This window comes from Neoarius graeffei, chromosome 3 (genome assembly GCF_027579695.1).
Source record: "Neoarius graeffei isolate fNeoGra1 chromosome 3, fNeoGra1.pri, whole genome shotgun sequence".
In the NCBI taxonomy this organism is placed as follows: Eukaryota; Metazoa; Chordata; class Actinopteri; order Siluriformes; family Ariidae; genus Neoarius; species Neoarius graeffei.
This window is the reverse complement of record NC_083571.1, coordinates 29,543,208-29,558,836: the sequence shown is the minus strand read 5'-3', so window position 1 is coordinate 29,558,836 and position 15,629 is coordinate 29,543,208. Positions and strand designations below refer to the sequence as shown.

The 15,629-nt window shown below is 42.7% G+C and overlaps 1 protein-coding gene across 2 annotated transcripts in view; it reads right to left on the bottom strand.

Moving 5' to 3' along the window:
• Positions 1–1,557: 1,557 nt before the first annotated feature.
• uba6 (ubiquitin like modifier activating enzyme 6) overlaps positions 1,558–15,629 on the bottom strand; it is a 61,622-nt gene continuing 47,550 nt past the window's right edge. For both annotated transcript variants that reach the window (XM_060916613.1, XM_060916612.1), the window contains exons 24-33: positions 12,585–12,636; positions 12,428–12,491; positions 12,262–12,331; positions 12,054–12,125; positions 10,205–10,325; positions 9,841–10,034; positions 7,998–8,125; positions 7,799–7,886; positions 3,783–3,877; positions 1,558–2,586 (exon numbers count right to left, since the gene is read on the bottom strand). In XM_060916613.1, the coding sequence (XP_060772596.1) occupies positions 2,442–2,586; positions 3,783–3,877; positions 7,799–7,886; positions 7,998–8,125; positions 9,841–10,034; positions 10,205–10,325; positions 12,054–12,125; positions 12,262–12,331; positions 12,428–12,491; positions 12,585–12,636 (1,029 nt within the window). In that variant the 3' untranslated portion in view covers positions 1,558–2,441. The remainder of the gene's footprint in view (positions 2,587–3,782; positions 3,878–7,798; positions 7,887–7,997; positions 8,126–9,840; positions 10,035–10,204; positions 10,326–12,053; positions 12,126–12,261; positions 12,332–12,427; positions 12,492–12,584; positions 12,637–15,629) is intronic.

The window sequence follows — 15,629 nt, the reverse complement described above, 5'->3', positions numbered from 1 at the left end:
TGAAATTTCATGCCAAATATTGGCTCATTTGAAATTTCATGACAGCAACACATCTCAAAAAAGTTGGGACGGGGGCAATAAGAGGCTGGAAAAGTTAAAGGTACAAAAAAGGAACAGCTGGAGGACCAAATTGCAACTCATTAGGTCAATTGGCAATAGGTCATTAACATGACTGGGTATAAACAGAGCATCTTGGAGTGGCAGCGGCTCTCAGAAGTAAAGATGGGAAGAGGATCACCAATCCCCCTAATTCTGCACCGACAAATAGTGGAGCAATATCAGAAAGGAGTTCGACAGTGTAAAATTGCAGAGAGTTTGAACATATCATCATCTACAGTGCATAATATCATCAAAAGATTCAGAGAATCTGGAAGAATCTCTGTGCGTAAGGGTCAAGGCCGGAAAACCATACTGGGTGCCCGTGATCTTCGGGCCCATAGACGGCACTGCATCACATACAGGCATGCTTCTGTATTGGAAATCACAAAATGGGCTCAGGAATATTTCCAGAGAACATTATCTGTGAACACAATTCACCGTGCCATCCGCCGTTGCCAGCTAAAACTCTATAGTTCAAAGAAGAAGCCGTATCTAAACATGATCCAGAAGTGCAGACGTCTTCTATGGGCCAAGGCTCATTTAAAATGGACTGTGGCAAAGTGGAAAACTGTTCTGTGGTCAGACGAATCAAAATTTGAAGTTCTTTATGGAAATCAGGGACGCCGTGTCATTCGGACTAAAGAGGAGAAGGACGACCCAAGTTGTTGTCAGCGCTCAGTTCAGAAGCCTGCATCTCTGATGGTATGGGGTTGCATTAGTGCATGTGGCATGGGCAGCTTACACATCTGGAAAGACACCATCAATGCTGAAAGGTATATCCAGGCTCTAAAGCAACATATGCTCCCATCCAGACGACGTCTCTTTCAGGGAAGACCTTGCATTTTCCAACATGACAATGCCAAACCACATACTGCATCAATTACAGCATCATGGCTGCGTAGAAGAAGGGTCCGGGTACTGAACTGGCCAGCCTGCAGTCCAGATCTTTCACCCATAGAAAACATTTGGTGCATCATAAAACGGAAGATACGACAAAAAAGCCCTAAGACAGTTGAGCAACTAGAATCCTACATTAGACAAGAACGGGTTAACATTCCTATCCCTAAACTTGAGCAACTTGTCTCCTCAGTCCCCAGACGTTTACAGACTGTTGTAAAGAGAAAAGGGGATGTCTCACAGTGGTAAACATGGCCTTGTCCCAACTTTTTTGAGATGTGTTGTTGTCATGAAATTTAAAATCACCTAATTTTTCTCTTTAAATGATACATTTTCTCAGTTTAAACATTTGATATGTCATCTATGTTCTATTCTGAATAAAATATGGAATTTTGAAACTTCCACATCATTGCATTCCGTTTTTATTTACAGTTTGTACTTTGTCCCAACTTTTTTGGAATCGGGGTTGTAGAGTAATATATGAAAAAAGTGACTCACCTGAAAATGTTATGTCTGGATTCGATCACACAGATTTGAATAAATATACTCTGAAGGCCGTAACATGGTTGAAAAGTTTATTTTTGAATGGACCTTCAAATGAATATTCCAGTCATTCATGTTGTGTAATATCATACTACGATTAACTACCTGCTGTTGTTTTTTTTTTAAGTTGTGAAATGTTTGACATTTTAGTCACGAATATGGAGGACATCATGGTTACAAGCTCCGGGCAAAGGAACATCAGGCCACTTTAAAGGAAGCAAAGGACAAACACAAACAAACAAACAAACAAAAAACACACACAAACTTCTTCTTCACTTCCTTTTCAGGGCCGTGTGCTACATCAGAAACTCACAGCAGGCTGGAAATTCCGAGCGAGTGTCCAAGCTTGAGCCGAGTTCCCAGAAGCGAAACGGATTTCTCCCGTCGACACCGCTCGCGGTGCTGCAGTACATTTACTCAGAGCTCATCGTTACGCATGTTGAAGTTTACAGGAGTCCATCGTGTGTTGGTCTCGAGTGACGTCGAAATAAATAGCTTACACGTCACACAGTGAGTCTGCAGGTCTGAAGCTGGGATGAACGGGAAAACGCTCATGAACAATCTGCGTTAGGAAGCAACTGATTCTTTCAGCTCCCCCCCCCTTCGTTCTCTCTGTGCGTCTGCACTAATAAAATAAGCGCCATCGTTAGCCTTAAGTTAGGAGTGTAAACACTGTTTTCCCTCGACTGTGAGATCAATAATATATAATAAATCACCGCCACCATCATCGACGCACAATATTTCTTAAGGCATCGGCACAGACGTAGCTATGCAATAAAATTACGAACCTGTAGAAAACAAAACAAAAAAATTTCACTATGTACAGATCGATCAAGTGCTACTCCACTAGTGGTCCACAGGGGTAGGTAAGGGAGGGTGTAATATCAGTGTGCGCGTGTGTGTCAGGCCTTCTCGCCACTCTCGTGTCTAAAGTGATAGCGAACAGGAGGGCCAGGCAGATCCTCGTCTCCGTCCGTCTCTGGGGCGAAAGACACGGTGAGGTCGACGTACTTCCTGTTTGCTGAAGGCTTGATCAACTTCTGCATACTGCACACAGAGAAAAGACAGAGATGATGAGAACTCTAGGCGTGTTCACACGGCACATATTTGCATCGACGCTGCACCGATGTATTTTGTTGCGATATATCTTACACCGGTGTAAATTTTGTGGAGCGTTCACATGTCACAAACCTGCTTACTAGAGAGAAGCGTGTTAGCACCGGTGCAGCGCCACTTGCGTTCACACGGCAGTTTTTGCAACCGCGCTATACGATAGTAATAATGCGGAAATGATATATGCGCAGGGGCGGCATGGTGGTGTAGTGGTTAGCGCTGTCGCCTCACAGCAAGAAGGTCCAGGTTCGAGCCCCATGGCCGGCGAGGGCCTTTCTGTGCGGAGTTTAGATGTTCTCCCCGTGTCCGCGTGGGTTTCCTCCGGGTGCTCCGGTTTCCCCCACAGTCCAAAGACATGCAGGTTAGGTTAACTGGTGACTCTAAATTGAGCGTAGGTGTGAATGTGAGTGTGAATGGTTGTCTGTGTCTATGTGTCAGCCCTGTGATGACCTGGCGACTTGTCCAGGGTGTACCCCGCCTTTCGCCCGTAGTCAGCTGGGATAGGCTCCAGCTTGCCTGCGACCCTGTAGAACAGGATAAAGCGGCTAGAGATGATGAGATGAGATGAGATGAAATATGGGCATGCGTGAACATGTACTTCCTTTTCCCGGTTGTCATGGCATCACCAAGCGCCGGGAAAACAACGTGGATGAAGACACCAGTGTTGCCAGATACTGCTGACGTTTTCCAGCCCAAAATATGTTCAAATCCGCCAAAATGCACTTAAAACCGCCCAATCTGGCAACACTGGAAGACACGCAGTTCTGTTGTTGTTGATATTTGCCATTTTGGAAGCGCAAGACACCAGGATGCAAATTATGCAATGCCCGTATGTAATCAACTCTCCTCACGCGTAGCGATCTACCCCTGTAGTGTTCAGACGTCCCATTTTATATCAGTGCTGCCCCGCAAACTAGCATTTACTCCGGAGTAAATTTCTTAAACCACCTCCCGAGCAGGGTTAGATTTGCACCGGTTTAAGCAGCTTTCAGGGGCTACACCGCTATAACTTTGTACCGTGTGAACGCTCTACCAGGGCAGCCCCGGTGCTACACCGGAGTAAAAGTTGCCGTGTGAACGCCCCTTCTGATGTTTTCGAATGCAGGGTCTGGAACGTAGTGATGCCTTACGTCAGTTTGAGTCTCTTGCTGTGTCCAGGCATGATGGGTACATACAGCATCTTCACTCCATGAACTACCATCGTGGGCTCGATACCGTACTTTTCCTGACAACAAAACACAAACTTGATCAAAAATCACAATGACAACAGGCACAATATCACTCCGGAGAGCCGAAAGCGCTTTAAATCGGCCGTATAATGAAAGTGCAGTCGTTTTTATAAGATGACGATAGGGTTCATCTGAACCCAAAGGACAGCAAGTCAGCTAACTTGGTCTCCTGCTTATTTCCAGCACACGGAGAAGCATCACAGGGTAGTTGAACACACTTGGAGGAACGTGCTATCTACCCTCTTCTGCATACACGAGCTCGGAGAAGCTCACGTCGTTGTGAATGATGGTGGAGGAAGGAGTATGCCGTCCTTCCGTTACTCTGGATCCTGGCTACATACAGCTACTTTGCATTCGAACCCGTGATCTCCAGACAGTAGGATAAACATTTTTCTCTTTTACATAAATAAAGTCAGGGTTCCATCTTCAACGCAGGACTTTTAATCCTGAGCCAGTGCTGTCACAATAACCACAAGACTTATTATTACCGACAAGATGGTGCCATTTAAACTAGAGGTCTGCGCGGGTCGGATTTTTCAGTCCCGCTCCCGCCCGCATTGTGCAGTCCTGCTCCCGCCCGCGCTCACAAAAAAATTATGATTTTCAGTCTCGCTCCCGCCTGCCATATTTTGTCCCGCTCCCGCCCGCAAATCCCGCATGATGCAGACGTTCGCGTTATTTCTCAGGAAAGTTCTTGTCTTGACACAGCGTGATGGTGCCCCGCCCCCTACTTTGAGTGGATTTGAGCATAAATATCTACAGCTCACGTTCATTATTATTTACCTTGTTTCTGAATTCAGCATGTAGTGTCTCTAATAATAATTAGTGCTGTCAAGCGATTAAAATATTTAAATCGCGAATCGCACATTTTTATCACATGAGAAACCATTGTAATTTTCTAATCAGCATAAAAAAGTGAATGGGCTTGCTTTGTACCAAGGATGGTGGTGTTTTTGTTTTTTATTATTATTATTGCAAAGCAGAGCTAGCAAGAGAAGTGAACTTCACTCTTCTTCCACTTCACTCAGTGAAGTGATTTACTGCTTGAGTTAGTCTACAGCTCTATCAGAGAGACACTGTAGATTACACAGTGACGGTAGGCTTGACATGCTTGATTATAATATAAAGTACACTATTATATTAACTTTAAGTTGGTCGTTGATAAATATTGCATTGAATCCGATCTTTACTGTTTCATCTTACTTAACACATTTCGTACTTTTACACTTTTTCTGCCTGTTGATGCGTCGCGCTGTCCAATCAGAGGCGGCCAAATTTGCATATTACAGGAAGGATTTCTGGGATAGCTTTGAGTTTACAGACGCTGTCTTCTTAAAACTGAATAAATATTTAAAAAGAGCCAAATGAGCCAGTCTTTTGAACGGCTCTTTTCAAAGAACGGATCACAAAGATGCGGATCCCATCAAAGAGCCATAAATCCCATCTCTACTAGTTTCACAAGCTTATGAAAAACCTACATCATGTCACAGAGTGTTAATCTCGCGATAAAAAAAATTATCGCCGTTAAAATTGAGTCAAGTTAACGCGATAATAACGCGACATTTTTTACAGCACTAATAATAATAATAACTTTTGAAGCACTGTGAGATTCAGTAAAGGAGCTCTGCTCTTCTGCCATGATCGGAGATCTCAAACACGGAAAAGGAAAAGAATCGAGAAACGAACGAGAGATATTTATCCTCTCCTGGATCAGAATCAGAATCATAACTCTGATGACCAGCTCATCTAAGGTGTCATTGAGGCATCATGTTAGTGTGGGTCATTGGAGGCTGGGTGTGAACTGCGAGTCATTAGAGTGATTGAAGGATTTCCTGTTAGGCAAGGCAAGTGATCAATGGCAAATTTAAGATGCCATTCCTCACTCAATCTGGCAATCTGAGACTCTCTGCAAATTTAGGCATCTTAAAATGTTTTTATTAATGCCAAATAAAATATCCAGCACAAATTATATATGATAGACATAAATTAATAATTTATAAATTTTATTTCAAACACGTTTTTAGTTAGCGGGACTGCAGCTTATCACGGCTCCCGCCCGCGCCGCATATGTGCACTCCCGCTCGCGTGCGCATATGTGCAATTCCGGTCTCGCCCGCGCCTGCAATGAGCTTTCAAAATTTGTCCCGCACCGCACTGCTTTGCGGCAGGTCCCGCGAGTCCCGCGGGAGTGCAGGGCTCCAATTTAAACACAAATGCTACTTCTATTAGGCAGGACTTGCTACGGTCACGTTACATATCACAGCATATTAAAGCTCGACGGCCTTTCAGTCCCATAAAAATCAGTGAAATTTACACTACCGTTCAAAAGTTTGGGCTCACTTTGAAATGTCCTTATTTTTGAAAGAAAAGCACTGTTCTTTTCAACGAAGATCACTTTAAACCAGTGGTTCTCAAACTTTTTTCACCAAGTACCACCTCAGAAAATACTTGGCTCTCCAAGTACCACCGTAATGACCAACATTAAAATACAGTAGCGTAGTAGGCCTAAGTATTCATTAAAAGCAGCTTTCTGATTTACTGTTTTCTTCTCATACTGAGGGCCCGTTTACACGAGGACGCTGTCGGGTAAAAACGACTAAATATTTTATCGGAAGTGCCTTTCGTCTACACGGGGACGGCGTTTCCGAGGCTGAAAAATGGAAAAAATTGAAAACGCCTTCCAGAGTGGATAAGTTAAAAACAGCCCCCGTTGCATATCCGTCTAAACTACCCAACACGCGAAACTCTGCTCGGATCTGCTCATGTCGGGTACGCGTTTACGTCATACATATCTCATATACTGTACATGCCAGCCCGGGAAGTAAGAAAGTAAGTAAAAAAGTAAGAGCATGTCTGATTACATCGATCCAACGGACCTTCAAGCTGCTCTGGCAGCTTTAATAAACGTCCAGGAGTCCTTCGAACATCTATACCGAATCTGCACATATACCGTTAATGAACAGAGGCGGGTATAGTATGCGCTTACTTTCTTACTTACCATAGCCAGAGTAGTCAAAGTTTTCGCGGCGCAGCTGTGCAGATCAGACAAGACGGAAGACGTTGCACATGCGTGCAGACATAGCGGAGGTCTTTCACAGCACCACCTAGCCGCCTGGCATGCACATCCAATTGAATTCCACACATTTATGCGTCACCGTATAGACGCAGATTTCCTCCTTGAAAACGGTCGTGTAGACGTGGAAAAAAGTGAGAACGAAAACGGACTTTTGCGTTTTTGTTTCAGACCGTCCCTGTGTAAAGTGGGCCTTATACTTCCTATGTTTCATGGACTGTAACAGCATTTGCTTGTTTAGTAATTTTAATACAGAATTTACTTTGATGAAATTATAATCAGACACTCCAACGCCCCCCCCCCCCCAAAAAAAAAACCCTCATTGGACCTGCGCGATTCACACAAGTCCCCCAGACAGCCGTGAAAAAGGCAGCATCCGCCAAAAGGCACGCCGTTTGCATCCATGTCTAAAATAAAATAAATAAATACTAAGAATTTGTAATTTATTCAAGGACGACATCATTGATCAGTTTGTAGTTACGTCTACTGTTGTGGAACTTCCATGAAATAGGTTAGTTCCTGTTATTTATGTTGCAGTATCAACATGTTTAAAAAAAAAAAAAAAAAAAAAACACCCGCAGCTCGTCACACTACTGAGAAACGCAAACCGCTCTGTCCTGAAGATGTTTCCATGTCAGAAAACTTCAACTTGCAGCTTTACCTTTGACTGTTAAACACTGCTAAACCTTGAAGACTCCTTCAAAAATTGTTAAACAGCAATCTCCTCCAAATAAACAAACATTTTTAAAAACTCTTCACCTTATCAACAATTACACACTGGGTTGGTGGTGGTTTTTTGTAAAAATGGTTTAAATCCAGGGAATGGTTCAGTGATGTGACGTACCCTGACAGCAGTGATGAAGTCAGACAGGGTGAAGTCCTCATGTCCTACAATGGACCAGCGATCCCAGATGGAGAAGGAGATGTCATCTCTAACAAGGACAGAGAGGATGAATGACGATTAGGAGTAGCAGCTCCTACAGAATAGCATTCCTGCAAGATGTTAAAAAGTGTTCATCTCTCTCTCTCTCTCTCTCGCTCACCTGATCTGCGTCCTTTTGACCCGAGCCGTCTCTGTGAGGACCACGACGGGGATGGCCAGGTTAAAGAAGCAGTTCTTGAATGACTCGAAGCCATAACCACCTGTGACTTTAATCAGTTCCAATGCCACCTGCAGGTATTAAGGATTCCAAAAAAATAAAAATATTGATGAAATGATTATTGCACAAATTTCAATTTGGGACAAACCTCATTCCATTCAGCTAAAGAGTCAAACATGTCAAAGAAATCCAAATGCAGGTCATCAGCCAAGACACATTTGGTGCCCAAAGTTTTAGGACACAGTGTGTGCATGGATTTATAGAAAAGATTTTTGAGAGACAGACTTGTCGGCTTCATGAGAAGCAAACGTCAGGAAAATGTTCAAACGTGTCTTGGCTGACTGGCCATATTTAACGGTTATTCCACGAAATCGAGTCGTACATGAGCTGATAGCCGACGAGGCTGGCTATAAGTCATGTACGATGAGATTGAGCGGAATAACTGTTTTATTCTATCCACATTCACTGGGTTTTGAGAAACGGAGCATTTTTATTTGCATTTTTTGCAAATTTGATAAATAAAAACTTTCGACAAAATCATTTCCGCTTAGAATCGCACTGTGGGAGCGGTGGCGGGTCGTGTGTCTGGCGATTCTTTCTGTGGAGGACATTGAAGATATCTACCTATTCGGAACCATGATTACAGGACTTTTGCTGATTGGATTAGGCATTGCCCTGGTATATCGAGGAAATCAGACAACGGTGACAGCTGTTCAAAGCCCCACAAAGCTGCCCGATATGATTGGAGTGGTGGGCAAAGCTGTTGGCACTCGGACTGTGGACATTCAGAACTTTAACCACAAAATGGTTATCTCGGAGCAGCTTTCAGCTTTGCAAGGAATAGGTTTTTCAGAGATCAATTTGAATTTGAATAGAATGGACAGACATGGACGAGCGGTGTGGATGTGCAAAGACTGCATCTGGAAAGACCAAACAATTTATATCTTATCGACATTCGACTCCCTGAGACAGCACCGGCCTCGGTTCAGGCCGTTGCTGAGGCAACATTTCCCCCTGAAGGTCACTGCCAGGAGACACTCTCGCATTCCTTCTCTAACTTTCCGCGGTCGCCATTTTTACCCCCAGTGTGACAAGCAGGTGCGTGACCAGCGCCTTCATGGCTGCAGGAGTGGACGGCTGCTTGCTTGCACTGGATTACCTCCTCCCCTCCCCCCTCACCCCTGATTTCCCCCACCTCAAGTCCCGTGTTTAAAGTGTACTTGTGTTGTTGTGTGCAAAGGTTTTTTAAATGTTCCCACACTGTACTCCTGACAGGAGCATAGTGGGGGGGGTGTTCTTTTTTTCCTCATCTCTCCTCATGTTGTGTTTCATTTTATCTTTATCCCTGTCTTCCTGTCCTGTCTACCCTATGTCAACTGTATGTTGTATATGTACGGACAGGTTGACGGCTAATTTCGCTGGTACATGTGACTAGTGACAATAAAGGGCATCATCATCATCAGAATGTGAACGAACCGGCGAAATGACGGCAGCAGTTTGTGAAAAATTCTAAAAATAAAAAGATACATTCTTACCATCAAATACTTTTATCCCATTTGTATTTCTTGGGGTTTTGTTTTCGAGTTTTTTTTATTTCGTCCTCTGTTGGTTCAGCAACACGCGCCGCCATTTTGTTTCTCTCTACTCACGGTACATGAGCCGATATCCTAGCAGTAGAGTAGCCAATCAGAGCATGCGATTGCTCATATCCAGTGAATGTGGTTAGCGTAATTGGTGTTATGTATTATTTTCATTAAATCTCTGCTTTATGAAGGAGAGACCTTACCAAGCCGGCGACGGCGGCGGTAGCCGTGGCAATAGCAGGGATGATTTTTCCGGCGATGCGTTTGGTCTGGAGGCGATCGGCAGCTTCGATTGAGTACACGCGGGCTCTCAGAGCTGACGCCGACTCCACAAAATCCATATGACCGTTCGCGTCATCGTCCTTCTCAAAAAGCAAAGGAGTCATCCGCACACCCTCTACAGAGGAGCGAGAGATGAAAAGACGGACATGAGGATGCAATTACGTCCTGCATCACTGGACTGAGGTGTCTTAAGCAGCCGATATATGCCTCGTTATGTATTATGACATTATGCAGTTTTAAAACTTATTTGGAAAAAAAAAAAGTGTGAAATTTGTATGTGCTCACCTGGTGTAAAGCCAGATGTGATGGCCTCCTCCAGATGTGAGATGGCTTCCCGTTCCTCCTCGCTGCTCACTGTCAGCTTCATCCGATCAGGTTTCTTAACAGTTTCATCGGTCTCTATACGCTAACACAGAGACACACACACCGAATCTATACTCATTATCAGTTACTTTTATATAATTAACAATGACTATTAATTACGGAAGCCGCAAGAGGCCCTTCATATAATCCTTTTTTTTTTAATTCACCTTGTTATCCCGAGATAACGACATAATTAATTCAGGATCTCGAGAAAACAACACAGCTAATTCGAGATCTCGAGAAAGCAGAACCGTTATTCCGAGATAACATAATTAATTCAGGATCTCGAGAAAACAACACAACTAATTCGAGATCTCGAGAAAACAAAACCATTATTCCAAGATAACGACATAATTAATTCAGGATCTCGAGAAAACAACACAACTAATTTGAGATCTCGAGAAAACAAAACCGTTATTCCGAGATAACGACATAATTCAGGATCTCGAGAAAACAACACAGCTAATTCGAGATCTCGAGAAAACAGAACCATTATTCTGAGATAACAACGTAATTAATTCAGGATCTCGAGAAAACAACACAACTAGTTCGAGATCTCGAGAAAACAAAACTGTTATTCCGAGATAACGACATAATTCAGGATCTCGAGAAAACAACACAACTAATTCGAGATCTCGAGAAAACAAAACTGTTATTCCGAGATAACGACATAATTAATTCAGGATCTCGAGAAAACACCACAACTAATTCGAGATCTCGAGAAAACAAAACCGTTATTCCGAGATAACGACATAATTAATTCAGGATCTCGAGAAAACAACACAACTAGTTCGAGATCTCGAGAAAACAAAACTGTTATTCCGAGATAACGACATAATTCAGGATCTCGAGAAAACAACACAACTAATTCGAGATCTCGAGAAAACAAAACCGTTATTCCGAGATAACGACATAATTAATTCAGGATCTCGAGAAAACACCACAACTAATTCGAGATCTCGAGAAAACAAAACCGTTATTCCGAGATAACAACATAATTAATTCAGGATCTCGAGAAAACAACACAACTAGTTCGAGATCTCGAGAAAACAAAACTGTTATTCCGAGATAACGACATAATTCAGGATCTCGAGAAAACAAACAACTAATTCGAGATCTCGAGAAAACAAAACCTTTATTTTGAGATCTCGAGAAAACAAAACAATTATTTCATGATCTCAAGTAAACAGCTGAGAAATGGTTCATTCAGGTGCGCCGATATGCTGACCTTGGGGCTATTTCTCATTCTGTATAGCCATTTCTGCTCTGTTACATGTCCGCCAATTTCTAAGTCTTCGTTGTCTGACCCACAGGGGGACGCAGCTCTGCTAGAAATCTCAGCTGTTTTCTCGAGATCATGAAATAATTGTTTTGTTTTCTCGAGATCTCGAATTAGTTGTGTTGTTTTCTCGACATCCTGAATTAATTATGTCGTTACCTCGGGATAACAAGGTGAATAAAAAAAAGATTATATGAAGGGCCTCTCTCGGCTTCCGTACTTAATCAATTTTTCATTGTAAAACTGTTTAAAAAAAACATCTGGACAGCTGTGAATTACTGCTGAGCAAGTCTAAGCATCACACAGTCACATGACCATAAGAGGCGCAAACATCTGGGTTTTTAGGAATTAGACACCTTTTAGAACATAACTGGCCTTGCATTAATTCACAGCATCGAGTTTTCATTCCAGATGTCATCCTCGAAGCTAATAACGGATCTAAATGATGAATTTATACATTTATTTATAATATACAAGTAAGAAAGTTGCTACCTTCTCTGCCGGCTTGTACTCTGGAATCTCGACTTCAGTCAAAACATGTTCCACAGCCTCGTAACTGAGGTTCTGTTATCAAAACAAAGAAAGAGACCTAAATATAGAAAACGTGACCACACTGAAGAAGAAACGATGTTTTGTAAAATGTAGAACTAAAAAAAAAAATAAAAAAAAACAAAAAAAAAACAGTATATTTGAACTTTACCTTTTCTGAATATGGAACGTTGTAAATTCCTGCAAACAGCCGAGCCGTGCTGACCACGAAAGCAAAGTGCCTAAAGATGAGATTATACGAATAAAATATACATCATTTAGCTGGTTTAAAATGGATCTCTCGCATTAGTCTTGGAGCTGAATCCGCTTTCACTCACAGCTGGTCTTTGAGATTGAACTCGATAGGGGATGGAGGTCGTTTGGGAGACTGCCAGAACAGAGCTGGGGGGGGGAAAAAAACAACAACATTTTAGTCTGTGATGTTTAACGTCTCTGATGACTCGAAGCACATCCTGGGACGTGTGTGAGACTTACTGCCATCTTTCAGTCGTGTATCCAGTGGAAATGAGTGCAGTAGTTGAAGTGCCTGAAAACATTTTTAAAAGTGTATGTTATTAACATGTAATAAACACAACATAATAGAATTACTAAGCTGTTATTAACATGTTATTACATGCCAAGTCAAAAACAACACTTTTGAAGTGTAATAAAGCTGTTCATTAGAATGCATCAAAATTAAACAGAAGAAGCAGCCTTTATTTGGCACATAGTCTGGCTAACGCGACAAAGCTCTACGAGCTATTGGTCTGGCCAAGATATTAAGCCCAACCGTTTCCCAGAGCCCGTGGTTGACCCGCCTCCCTGAAATGCCTCAGTTTGCTATTGGTCGAAGCCAGAAAAGGCTGTGACGAAGCTTAAACCAATCACATCACTCTTTCCTCTGACGTATGTGACGCGACGGGGCTAACTGGTAGATTAAACTCTTACCGAAGCCGGTCGGGAGCAAGGCGAAAACGTCCTTCCTTTCAATAAATACCTCCAGGGCTGCTCTTTGCTCCGTTTTCAATGAGAACTTGCTCCATGTTCGTAATGTTTCTAGTGAATGAAGCGCTTCCGGCATAGATTCTGTAAACAATCTATGGCTTCCGGTCGCAGTTCTACTACGTCAGTGCCTTGAACACGCCTCTACCCAGGGCCGTTGGAGATGCTCAAAGTTGATTGGTTCCCGATTTTTCGGGAGCTCGGAAGAGCTGTAGATAGCTTGCCTGGCCAGACTAAGCTCGCAACAGGCCCTCGTGTTGAGTCACGCTTAGGATGGGCGGGCCCAGGCTATTTGGCACATACACACAAGCACAGTGAAATTCCTCTCTGCATTTATGCCATCTGAAGCAGTGAGAACACACACACAGAGCAGTGGGCAGCTATACTACAGCACCGGGGGAGCAGTTGGGGGTTAGATGCCTTGCCCAAGCGCACTTCAGCGCAAGCCAGCTCCATGTTAACCTAACTGCATGTCCAGGGCCGTGCAAAGACCTTTGGAGGGGCAGGGGCTCAACATTCAAAAAAGGGCACTTGGAACAAATTTTTCACACAAGTTAACTTTATTCAAAACTAAATTTCAATTGCAACTGAACATTCTGTGTGTGTGTGTGTGTGTGTGTGTGTGTGTGTGTGTGTGTGTGTTCCATCTAAATGCTGCAGTATTCTTCAAAGCAGCAGTCTTCGGTTTGCCATGTTCTTGAAAATGTCTATGACAACACTATTCGATATGGATAAGGGTCAGTCCATGAAATGATGTTACTTTTCATTGGTCCGGGTTTACATAATCATTTCATCTTTAATTTCCATGATTTAAAGAAATATTTAGCAGATTATCCATAAATATTGTTTGAAGAAATAAAATAAATAAAAAAATGAAGTTTTCTTTTGAAATAAAGAAATGTGAAACATTTTCTTCCCCTGTGACTGGACACGGATGACACGTTTTTTGTGACATGGAATATTTGCTGACTTTGAGCTTAAATAAACCTTCATTACTCATCTCATCTCATTATCTCTAGCCGCTTTATCCTGTTCTACAGGGTCGCAGGCAAGCTGGAGCCTATCCCAGCTGACTACGGGCGAAAGGCGGGGTACACCCTGGACAAGTCGCCAGGTCATCACAGGGCTGACACATAGACACAGACAACCATTCACACTCACATTCACACCTACGCTCAATTTAGAGTCACCAGTTAACCTAACCTGCATGTCTTTGGACTGTGGGGGAAACCGGAGCACCCGGAGGAAACCCACGCGGACACGGGGAGAACATGCAAACTCCACACAGAAAGGCCCTCGCCGGCCACGGGACTCGAACCCAGGACCTTCTTGCTGTGAGGCGACAGCGCTAACCACTACACCACCGTGCCGCCCACCTTCATTACTTTCTGAGAATTTCAATAAAATTAGTTTCATGGTACTTGCAATTTAGTTTTACACTCGCATAATAAAGTTAAGAAGGTTCTATAAACTATTTAGCTTCGAATTCATCCACTAAAAATAGGTTGTGAACGTAACATTGTGATGTCCTACCGTGTTACGTTAGAAACCAGGCTTATAAAAAATGATAAAACGAGTTGAAATCATGATTGATGTTTTTAATATAAAGAAGAATATACTATAAAACGATGTAGGTAGAAAGAAATTTAAACAAACGGCAATAAAAGAAATTATCGATGTTTTTTCTCACATCCTAACTTAGCGTCCACTCACTTCCTGGTTCGTTCACAACCTGCGAGACCTATTTACTCAATCTAGGTCAGCTGAACTGACGCGAGAGAACTTCTCGCGGGATCTCACACACCACAACACGTGCTCTCGTCGCTATCAATGGCATCAAAATGGCAGCCAGCAAGAGCAGGTAGGTGATATTATCAGCGTGTCCAGCAAAGTTACGCTTAAAACCATGTTGCGTTCGACCGACAGTTGGTGATATTATGTGATAAGGAAGTCTACTATGTTATTGTGACTTGTATAACATGACGATATCATCTTACAGCTAAACATTTGTCACAACGCCGACAATCTGATCGCCTGTTTTGACGGGAAGATTTTGACTTACGTTTTCAGACACTATTCGCTGTCGTGTCCTTGTTACATCAGCAACCGGGTAAATATTTATGGATTTTATCATACATTGTAGAGCAGGAGTTATCTTAACTATGTTATATTTTCTTATATGGTCAATGCTTCATGGAAATAAAAGTTGTTTTCAGTTGTAAATTGTTTTAAGTGACTCCCTCTATGTCACATTTTGGTAACCCCATTTCATGACCCATATCTTTCTCAATTGCCAGCAGAAGAAGGTCTGAAAATATAGTTGATCTTGGTAACAAGACATGTCAGATAGTTCTTGTTCATTCTGAAGTGAAGATTAGTCTGACCTGTAGTTTTCTTTCTGACCCAACTGGACAGAGATCCGCTGCCTTTTGCTGCCTCCCGCAACTCCTTCTCTTTCTGCTTCTTTATCCTCTCTTTCCTTGGCATCTTTGCATAATGCAGGCTTTCACTTATTTAGAAAACGTTTCCCTGTGTTTT